This window comes from Ictalurus furcatus, chromosome 16 (genome assembly GCF_023375685.1).
Source record: "Ictalurus furcatus strain D&B chromosome 16, Billie_1.0, whole genome shotgun sequence".
NCBI lineage: Eukaryota > Metazoa > Chordata > Actinopteri > Siluriformes > Ictaluridae > Ictalurus > Ictalurus furcatus.
The window spans coordinates 2775788-2787478 of NC_071270.1; the positions used below are offsets into that span (position 1 = coordinate 2775788).

At 38.9% G+C, this 11691-nt stretch overlaps 1 protein-coding gene across 1 annotated transcript; it reads left to right on the plus strand.

The window, feature by feature from the left end:
- Nucleotides 1–3515: 3515 nt before the first annotated feature.
- Nucleotides 3516–6383, plus strand: LOC128620326 (collagenase 3). The gene is made up of 10 exons (XM_053645224.1): nt 3516–3771; nt 3879–4120; nt 4213–4361; nt 4692–4820; nt 4923–5084; nt 5162–5288; nt 5402–5535; nt 5661–5814; nt 5916–6019; nt 6121–6383. Exons 1-10 carry the CDS (start codon nt 3673–3675, stop codon nt 6213–6215), a joined length of 1395 nt encoding a protein of 464 aa, XP_053501199.1. The 5' UTR covers nt 3516–3672; the 3' UTR covers nt 6216–6383.
- The last annotated feature ends 5308 nt before the right edge of the window (nt 6384–11691 follow it).

Consider the following 11691-nt stretch of genomic DNA (forward strand, 5'->3'; position numbering starts at 1 on the left):
CACCCCTGTGCACTTAAAAACCTGGTTTGCCAAGTTCGGAGTGCAAGAAATTGAGTGATCTGCACAGAAATCTAACCTCAACCCCAAATCCCCACAGCCACGCTCCAAAATCCTGTGGAAAGCCTTCCCAGAAGAGTGGAGCTTATCATAATAGCAAAGGGGGACTTAATCTGGAATGGGATGTTCAAAAAGCACATATGAATGTAATGGTCAGGTGTCCACAAAATTTTGGCCACATAGTGTATTTGCAAATGAAAGGCAGTAAACAAGCTAAGACAAGAGTACACAGCAATCTGTTTGGAGGTGATATGAAACAAGGGATTAAATATATATCACTACTGTATGTAAATAACCTTTTTTAGGGTAACCCGATTACATTTGTTTCTTGGACCTCTAACTTCCATTGTAATACTCAGGACAAATTTACTAACCATAAAATCCCATAATAAGGTCTGTACAGTTTCAAAACTTCAGTAGATTGAAAATATATTGGTTGTGTCATTGTTGTGTTTCACCATGGTGGTTGAGGTTTCTGTGGTGGACGTTTCCACAGAAGACATTGATATTGCCCCACATGCTTAGTACACATAGTACAATGTACATATCAGAGAAATAGTAGCAACAGTCTTCTTTAAGAGCCACTCTTTAAGATCCTGGAATGATGCTGGAAAGGTAAAGACCTGCAGGGAAGTCAATTCAAAGCGTTAGCAGTCAGTCCAACCCTGTGCACTGCCTCCAACACCTCATACACCTTTCTCAGGTGTATGAGGTATTTGAAATTAAACTAAGAAATTCACGAACCACTGGAAAATTGCAGGCACTCCATGTAGGATGGAGTAGGATGTGGTACTGCCATAATCCACTTAGCATACAGTTTCAGGGAACACCAGCCTTTAGCTAGATCCGGCATCGAGATGTACCCCAAACTGTTCAATCAAATCCAATTTCATCCAACTTTGCTCCACAAAGTTCCTCAAACTTTGCTTGTTTTGTCTCGCTGGCAACTTGAATCCACTCTCAGGAACCTACACGGATATGGAGAGAACTTACGTACACAGAAGCTCTCCATGTTCAAATAATCAAAATATATGTCAGTAGAGTTTTTCTAGCTGCTATTGTAATAACAACTGAAAGGGATCAATTTACCAAGCATAAAAAGCCATAGTATCGTCTATGTGGTTTACATACATAGATTGGGTCATTGTTGTGTGTTTCAGAGGTGCTAGAGGTCCTGTCGAAATATCAAAATATCACAAGCAAACGATGATGAAAATGCCGCTGAGGGTTTCTGGAGAAGGAAAAGACATTGCTTCATGTCCAGCCGCTAATATATTCTCACGGCAGTGACAGTATGCAAGAAATGTTAAGAAATATTAACAAAGAAAGTTGGTCAAGTCTTGTGAAGTAATATAATACAGTATGTGGAATATGTAACTGTAACTGCATAGCGACGACGTAGTTTTCGTCTTTCACACTGAAGATATGAAAGGGTAAGCGAGGATTTCTCCCAGCCCCAGTGTGACCATAGAAGTTCTAGATCAGAGGTTAGGCCCTTCGTCATTTGGCTCAGTGACAGCACTCTGCATCAGTTGGTTGAGAAAGTTAAATATTATGGTATAGAATAGTCACATACATTTTGTTGCGGGCTTCAATTTCCTACGACTGACTTGTCACGTCTTTGAACTGCTAGTCAGTCCAGCTGTATGCAGTGCCTCCAGAACTTTTCTCAGGTGCATGAGGTGTTTGAAACACTTTGGCCTACAAAAGCATGACAGAATCTGGCACCAGCATCACATTGGACAGCTTGACAGACAGAATAGATTATTAGGTATTACAGGAGCAGATCAGATCTAAGCCAGATATGAGCCGACATCAAACTTTACTTTGGTACGCATAGAGGAGTCACCATGACCTTTTACAAACGAATAAATGGCAGTTAGATAGATAGGATCTGTGCCAAGCAAGGGCTCTTCACACTTTTTAGTTCCTCTAGAGGAATATTGTGACATATGGTAGCAAAACCTGCACTGAGAAGAAAGATAATCAGGTGGAAGGCATATGTAATTTACTACTTTACCCAGTGCTGTTTCAGTACTGTACTAAAATATATATAGTCAATATATATCAATATATATGACTGAAATATGCTATGTATGTGGTTCCTCTGCAAGTACGAGTTTAGCAGCTAGGTGACGATTTACAAACGATCTCAAGGTTTATTATTATGGCAATTCTGAATCTAGCAACAATTTTGATCAAAAATGGGTTCCATGGGTTCTATGGCTCTAATAAACAGGCAACATCTTAATGTGCACATGTAAATAATGTAGCTACTTTTTAACAGCTTGCCACGTGTTCACCTGCTCCTGAAGCTCATTCGTGTTAACGAGCACTTACTGGTATTTATAGCCACAGTTTGCACCACACTGGTTGTCTTGTGTTTGTCTTTCGTTGCTGTTGCTGTGTTTATGGACTTTGTTTCACGGTCATTCTTTGCCTTAGTGTTTAACTTCCTATTCATAGTTCTTGTTTTGTTTTGGTATTACTTAAAACTGAAAATCTGCACTTGCAACCGTTTCCGCCTCCCAATCGTGACACCAAGCTACTGAAAAAGTCAGCCGTTGATTAAAAGACTGTATCTGTTGATACATCTTGAAATCAAGTATGTTTAAAAAAAATAATAATAATAATAATAAAAAGCCCTGAAATAATACACTTTTTTTTTTTTTAAACATTATAGACATGGATGTTGCCTATGAGAGCATCTGCAACAGCATGGTATTTTTAACGGGTAAGGCTGTTATACATCAACTATATTTCCACTGCAACAAGCTAACAACAATTCAGGCAGTTTGAACGAAAGACTACTATCTTATTCATACATGAAACTAGCTCTTAGTACTGGAATGCCCAAGCTTTGGAATATCTGGAAAGCACCTATCCTACACAAGCAATTTTCCAGAATTGGACAGTCTGGGATTTTTTTTTTTTTTTGGAGATGGCTTTAACTTGAATGGGAACCAAACTGCTCAAGAATGTAAACCAATTTCCTCAGGTTGACAAAATTAGACAATCGTTGAAGGGAAATGGATGATGATATCAACAGATACACAATCAAGCTGAAAAACCCACATCAGTAATATTTGTCAACATCCTGCCTTTAGAGATGCAGTGTGGCTTGTTTTGCCTTGAGCAAGCGTTTTATAGTGAATGGCTCAACATCTGGCGAAGACCCAGTTTAAAGCAGAAGAGAGCAGGAATCTGCCTGTAATTTCTCATCAGTAACACCACACACACACATACACACACACACACACACACACACACAAACCACAGAATCTACGCTGATTCTAACTAAAGACATATCATTAACGTGATTCAAAGATACCATTCCATAACAGCCTAATGGAGCTAACATATTTGAAGCATTTGACTGATCATACACTTTTATATATATATATATATATATATATATATATATATATATATATATATATATATATGGGGGTTGGGGGGTTGTGGTAATTTAGGATATAGTGTCATCCTTGATTTCCTAGGTCTGTAATCTTTCATCGTCTACTGACGTACATTGTTGCTCAATATCCTTTCCTTTTACCTATAAAGGCTGGGAGTAAATCCCAAACTACATCAGTTCATTAGAAGAGAAGTAAAATGAAGACTTACTACCGGTTGTGCATTCTCATTGCCCTGGTGTTCAGGGTTCGCTCAGTACCACTGTCTACTGACATGAGCGATGAAGAATTTGCGAAGGTAAGAATGCCATTGCATTGCAGGATTTCTTTATTTTGCTTTTATATTATTTTATTTTATTTAGACAAGTTTCTAACTGTGCATTTTTTTTTTGTCTATTTAACCAGAATTACTTGAAGGAACTGTACGCCATGCAAGAGGACAACACGCCGTCCTTTGGGCGCAAGGTCAGTGAGATGAGCTTGAAGCTGAGTGAGATGCAGGAGTTTTTCGGGTTAAAGGTGACAGGAACTCTGGACGCTGAAACGCTGGAGATGATGAAGCAACCTCGCTGCGGCGTTCCAGATGTGGCTGCGTACAGGGCTGACTCTTCAAGTAACAAATGGCCCACCAACAAATTGACCTACAGGTACGAGCAGCATACTGGTCTTAGCCTATCGCTTTATGTATCAAACGCATGAACTGATTTAGTAGGTCACACGCGTTATTTTTATTCGTCAGGATTGAGAATTACACTCCCGATATGTCTGTGGCTGAAGTGGACGACTCTATCCAGAGAGCGCTGCAAGTCTGGGCTCGAGTCACTCCTCTGAAGTTCACACGCATCTACAGCGGTATAGCCGACATCATGATCTCGTTTGCTGTCGGAGGTGAGGTTCTCACTTTATCCAGTGGCATTAGTATCATTTCCTAATTAACACAGAACCCTGTCCTTGATGTTGAACAGTTTTTTTGTTGATGGGGTAGATTAGCGGTTGTGAAAACCAGCATTTGAACATATCATAGCGCACAGCACCATTCAGAAACACTGTTAACGGTCAGCACATGCACATTTATGACATGAGCTCAACTGAAAACGGTGTTCTCCAGGCTTCACAACTCAAAGCCTGATTTCGACTGAAAATCTTTCAAATGTATTCCGATGCTAATCGAGTATTCGGCAATACTAAGCTATGCGTATGCATGTTTCTTATTCCCAGATCATGGTGATGGCTCCCCATTTGATGGACCCAATGGTTTCTTGGCTCATGCATTTGGCCCCGCTGATGGCCTCGGCGGAGATACTCATTTTGATGACGACGAGACCTTCACTTTCAAATCGTCCAATGGTAAATATTCTCATATTTCATCAAACTTGAAACATACACAAAGCAGTGTGGAGGATACAAAAATAAAAACCATGCACATTTATCTTTATCGGGGAACCACAGGATACAACTTGTTCTTGGTGGCTGCGCATGAATTTGGACACGCCCTGGGCCTTGACCATTCCACCGATCCTGGAGCTCTCATGAACGCAAGGTACACCTACAGAGATGTCGACAGCTTCGTCCTTCCTCGAGACGACGTCAGGAAAATTCAGGCTCTCTATGGTAAGCTTCTGCGATTAGGCATTTTGTGACAAGTTGTCTAGAAAAGCCGTTAAAACAAAGTTAAATGAATTCAACAGGCTCAAACCCTGAAATACCCGATAAGCCCGAGCCCACACCTCCGCCCACTCCTAATGCCTGTGACCCCAGACTGGTCCTGGATGCCGTTACGGGCCTGCGTGGAGAGACGTACTTCTTCAAAAATAAGTATGCATGAATATAAAAAATCTTCTAAAACCTAAATAAATGTAAAAAAAACCAAAACATTTTCGAGTGTCTTTTACGGTTCTAACCGTTTCATGCCTAATTCCGTTGTTCAGATTTTTCTGGCGCAGCCACCCTCAGATGCCTCAAACAGAACAATTTCTGATAAAGAGCTTCTGGCCCGAGCTTCCAGGTGATATCGATGCTGCTTTGGAGGATCCATCAGCTGACTTGGTGTACATCTTTAAAGGTAAAAATACTTTCAACTATGTATTGATTGAATTGTAATATATTGTGATTAACAATACCAATAACAATATAAAATCTACATAATTGACATATGATCTGGTGTGTACTTGTGTTTATGATCTTTAGGTCAGAAGGTCTGGGCCCTCAATGGTTATGACGTCGTGAATCGCAAGAGTCTCAGTAGCTTCAGGTTGCCGGCTACAGTGAAGAAGATCAACGCTGCCGTTTATGATGAGTCTACTGGAAAGATGTTGTTCTTTGTTGGGAAATCATACTACAGGTACATCTTAGTGTTTCCTTATGTTTAAAGAAAAAGAAAGAAGACAGGATGCTCATTCTTTTTCAAGGTATTTACTAATAAAAATGTATTTTTTTTTAAAGCTTTGACACGAACAACAAGAAGATGGACAAGGGTTACCCTAAACAGGTGGAAGAGAGATTCCCAGGAATGACAGGAAAAGTGACTGCCGCCTTCCAGAACAACGGTTAGTATTTAATCAATTAATACATTTCCTGAACAATCTGGGCTAATTTGGACCTAGCTGTATGAAAACGCTGACTTTATTCACACCGCATGTTTCTGCAGGTTTCACCTACCTCTTCAGTGGACCACGCGTATTCGAGTTTAACGAATCAACGCTGATGCGCGTGCTGGGAAACAAACACTTCTTGCAATGCTAGCCTTTTATGCCTTTTATATTTATCTGTCGTGCAGACAGTGAACATGCCGATAATACTGTAAACTGTGTAACGAATCAAAGAGTAAATTGTTATTTAATTTGCAAGGAAATTTTCTGAGAAACTGTTATTCCTTAAGTTGTACTTCCTCAATAAAAATTCTCATGCTAATTGAAAGCTACTCTTTTATTAGACAAGACTCAAGATGCTTCGTTATTGGAAACGAACAGGCTACAGCAAATGAAACACAACCCACATCCTTCTGTTTGTTTGGTGATGATGTGAAGTAACAGGGTACATCTCTACCATTATTGTATTTTAAGGGGTTTCTTTTCCACATTTAGAAACAATAACCATCAAGAGCGGAACCCAAACAGAACTTGGGCTTCCAGATGAAGTTCATTGTCCAGTAACATGAGAACTAACTAGGAATAATCACACTCACAAGAGTGAAAAAAACAAACAAACAAACAAAAAAAAACCATATCATTATTTCAGTACACAGTGGTGTCCTTACATCATGCTGTGTATTTACGCCACTGTTCATTGTGTGTCGAAATTTAGACTCAAAGCAGTTTGTTACACTGATAACACATTAGATGCCTTAAAGAAGCAGATTCAAATAAATATTTAAGTATAGCGGGGTAATCGGAATGCAATTTTAGCTTATGTAATATGTCACCCATAAAGTAAACAGATTTTCAATGGGAAAATAAATAAATAAATGAATGAATGTGGAATTTTGTTTTGTAGATAGAATGTGAACACGAGGTACATTTCCCCCTAAAATTTACAAGTGGTTATTTAATCGTCTAGACGAAATGCGGGCTGTGTGTTTGCACGAAAGAGTCATGTGAGGATTTAATCCGGATATCTAGAGCGGTGGTTATGAAAGTGGGGGCCGCCAGGGGGCGCCCGGGGGGTCTCAACAACTTGGTGTGAAAAATAAATAAATACATGATTCTCACTCTCAGGCAACCACACACACACACACACACACACACACACACACACACACAATCAATTCCTAGGGTAATGTAATGTAAATTGAAAGAAGTAATTATTAATAAAAAAAAGGGGGGATATATTCAGAAGTCTGTATTTTTAATGTGTTTTAAAGACATCTTGCAAAAGGGGGGCCTCGGTCAAATGTTAATGCCATTTGAGGGGCCTTGCCCTGGAAAAGTTTGTTAACCTCTAGTCTAGAGGATTTACCGCCTATTTGCTTTTGTTGATGATGCTTTGTTTGAGCTCCTTGGCAGAAAATTTCCTATTATTATAATATTTGGAAACTATAACCTACAAAGCTGTCCTGACGCGTTTAGGCCGACAGTTTCACGCTTTCAGATCCAAGTGTCACGTTAAGTTTAAGACGTCACAGGGGTGGATCGTACACGTGTTTAAATGCTGGGGAACTTCCTTTCCCTTTCATATTTAGGAGAACTGATGATGTCACTTGACTGACTGAAAAAAAAACATGCTCTGAAAGAAATATTTTCACTCCTGCTGTTATACGAACATAATCATACCATATATTATTTCACTATAACAGCATGCCCCCAAGTGGTTTATTTCTTACATATTATATTATATATAAAATGTCACAGTTTTACATTAAAAAAAAAAAAAAAATTTTATAAATGCTCTTTTATGGTGTGTGTGTGTGGGTGTGTGTGTGTGTGTGTGTGTGTGTGTTTTTCCTTAGGCATTTGATGTTTAATTTTAATGCAGATCAGCACTTTATTTCATCTTTAACCACTAATTGTTTTCCTCTATACACCTTTATGAAACAACACCTTTATGAAACAACAAGAAGAAGGGTGAAATGAATCTATAGGGAAAATTTGTGCATAGTAATAATTTTCAGAAATGCCCAGGTTTCTCTAACTCACTCTGTTACCTGCTAAAATTTATTGCGCTTTCTCAGAGCCCATGACAAGACCTACCCATTTGTTGGACCATCTGGCACTCTGGCTAATGCTTTTTCCCCATCTAGTGGGACTAGTGGAGATGCACATTTTGATGAAGATGAACGCTTCACCTCTAGTGGCGAGACAAAATAGACCCTGAACCTATAATATAATAAACCTACATCCTACAGCTTATCCACCAGGAATGCGTCTTCTTTCTTAAGAAAGGAGTGTTTTTGTTCCCGGTGGCTGCCAATTTTTTCCGAGGAGTAAGTTCCAGAGTCCCGAACACATCTGTTTTGCCGTCATTTGATGTAAATGTCATTCAGATGCTCTGTAGTGAGCACACACACACACATACACACACTGTGAAAAACTACCCTGTACATCTACAGTATCAAAATGACATGCAGAGTTGCCAGGTATTCACTGCAGTTAATACAGTATTTATAGCAGTAATGGTATATTGAAATGTATTTGAAATAGAGTGCAAAAAGTACTGCATATTGTTAACAGTATATTACAATCAACATCACCATTGGAACTTTACCGTTACACTGCGAATTTCACTCCTGTATTGCCAGATATACATTTAAAACATTTTAGGCGAGAATCCTACCGAAACTTTTGATAAAATCCATTGAATAAAGCCGTCAAGTGATTTCACTAGATTTCCTGAGCAGTGACGTGTCGGTCGTGACACATCCCTCTGATGTCAGCTGTGGTTGCAAAAACATTGTGAAAATGGGTAGTGGATTTGAACAGCAAAGCAGAATCTGTTTTCTAAAATGTCGTGGTTCTCTCAGAAGTAAACACCCAGTGTGAATATATAATTTGTTTTTAGACAGTTGAATTAGTGCGAAAAAAAGAATTAGCTATTCAAATTCCGTTAAAAAGCTCATGATAATGATATTCAACAATAAAATATTTACTACACAGTCATTAATCTGACTTGTAGCGAGTCTTATCTCAAGGGTTTCCTCAGATAATTTCTCCAGATGCCAATCCTGACAGGTGAGGATTCCACCAGTGTGGAACACACACACACACACACACACACACACACACAAACAAATGAATAAACTAGTTACTAGATTCAAAATAATTTGTATGTTATATTTTTGATTACGTTAGACGCATTTGTCCTCCCAAACTCCTAACAGCTGGCATACTGTAAATAATCCTATTCCATTACTGAACCTGCAGAAAACCTTGCTTTTGTACATCCGTAATGATTACTTGGAAAGAACAACAGAAATGGCGTGAGTGTGACTGTGGGCCAGAATCCTGGAAGCAGGACAGTTTCTAGAAAACTGTTACTTCTTGAGAACCAGTGAAGCTGGAAGATGAATCAAAGGCGTAAATAGTTTTTTGGAAGTGTTTGCAGTAAACAGAGGATATTTATTTGTACAGCAGGCAATGAGTCATAAGTAATGGATTCTGGTGAATCGTGAGAGGCAGATCATAATAAATGCTAGTGCAGGATGCTTTATCCGTAAGAATGGCATTATTCAAGCAAAATTACAAATTACAAAGTAACTTGCCACTACAAGAAACCGACAGTTCACCCAGATATTTTCATTGAATCGACTGTGTTATCTGATACAGGTTATTAGTACTGAAATACAGCAGCCTTGAAGATGGCAGATAGAGCACAAGGAACATGTCTGAATTTGACTGCTTTTTTACAGATCATTTACCTTTAATGGAAACCAAACTGCACAAGAATGCAAACCGTTTTTCCTGGAGATTCAGTGGAAATAATGCTAACGGTATTTGTCAACATCCTGCCTTAAAAGGTATTACGTGGCTTGGTTTGGATGGAGCAGTCATTTAGTAAAGCATATGGCTGAACATCAGCTGGGGAAGTGTCTATTTAAATCATCATGAATCGGTCAGCAAGAAGTCATCCAATAACACTTCACGAAAAAAAAAAAAAAAAAAAAAACCCACACAGACTGTTTGCTGGACTTTTTCCATCTAAAACAAATCATAAAATTGTTTTAAATACAACCCTACAACAGCCAAATGGATCAAGTGCTGTACAGGGAGTTCGAACCCCGTCAGGTATTGCACATTTGGTCATACTGTAGATTTTATATAAAATGAAATGATTTTTTTTTTTGGTCATGAACCTACACACAATAACCCGTAACGACAAAATTGAAAACAAGTTTGCAGACATTTTCCCTGAGTTTCAAAAATCAAAAATCAAACGAAATCCCTTATTTAGGTAAGTATTCAGATCAGTACGGTGTAGACACATCTTCGGCAGCGATTACAGCTTCGAGCCTTCTTGAGTCAGCCTCTAAAATCTTTGCACACCTGGATTTAGGCTGTTTCTCCCATTCTTCCTGGCAGATTCTCTCAAGCTCAGTCAGATTGGATGGGGAGAGTCTGCCATCTTTAGGTGCCTCCACAGATGTTCTATATGGAGTTCTGGGCTTTGGCTGAGCCACTCAACGACATTGTATTGAAGCCACTCCACTGCTTCGGTTTGATGTGCTGAAAGGTGAACCTTTGCTCCAGTCTGAGTCCGTGTGCACTCTAGAGCATGCTTTCTTCTCTGTATTTTGCTGCATTCATTCTTACCTCAATTCTGACCAGTCTCCCAGTCCCTGCCACTAAGAACAATGCTGCCACCACCATGCTTCACCTTAGGGATGGTATTACCAGTTCAAGCGTAGTACCTGGTTTTCAGCGCACGTAGCACAAAGAACCCAAAGAGATCGATTTTCGTAGGCTATAATAAGACCAGATAATCTATTTCATAATGCTCCCCTTAAAGTGCTTTATGTGCCCGACAAATTACTCTTACTCTTACAGTGCCTCCAATATCCCTCTTTGGCTTACGTCTAGTCATGCCACCATGAAGGCTTGATCGATGGAGGGTTTCTAAGACGGTTGTCCTTCTGGCAGGTTCTACCCCTGCATCGAACTTCTGAAGCTCTGTTAGCGTGGCTATTGGGTTCAATCCATTTGAAATCAAATCTGTAACACAGTAAAATGTGCTGAATTGAACTGAAACTGAATGGGATTGGAATGGAACACTTTCAAAACCTACTGCATATCTCATTAGAAAATGATCCAAGGCAACATAAATCGATATGTTATTTGAAATTTTAGCCATGTCACGTTGGGAACGGAAAATAAGCTGGAAAAATATAAGGATTAGTAACATTCATATTTGACACTGAAATATTAATTTATGTTTGCTATTAATATATGTTGTGCATAGGACAAGAGAAAATCAACTTGACTTTGTATTATCTGACCAATACTACTTAAGTTATGTTGAAAGCATTGTCCATCATAATTTATAGCAATAAAAAAAAAACAAAACTGGGGATCTTGTAAAATGGAAGGCCGTTATGTTGTGGGATTGTTTTGTGTCTATAAAATTACATTTTGAAATTGATACGCTTAAAAAAGGGGAGTTCGTCAAAGATCATTTAGATGAGTTAATGGCTCTACTAATAGTTCTGAAAATAAAACCTTAGTTGGGTGTTCTACATTTGTTCCACAGAGTGACAAACCAAATGAAACTTCAGAATACAAGATTACTATCG

Excerpts from the sequence above, each read along its gene's own strand:
- LOC128620326 (XM_053645224.1), top strand. The coding sequence starts at position 3,673 with ATGAAGACTTACTACCGGTTGTGCATTCTCATTGCCCTGGTGTTCAGG. Across the intron at positions 4,362-4,691 it reads GATCTCGTTTGCTGTCGGAG|ATCATGGTGATGGCTCCCCA; the intron begins GTGAGGTTCTCA and ends TCTTATTCCCAG. Across the intron at positions 6,020-6,120 it reads TGCCGCCTTCCAGAACAACG|GTTTCACCTACCTCTTCAGT; the intron begins GTTAGTATTTAA and ends ATGTTTCTGCAG.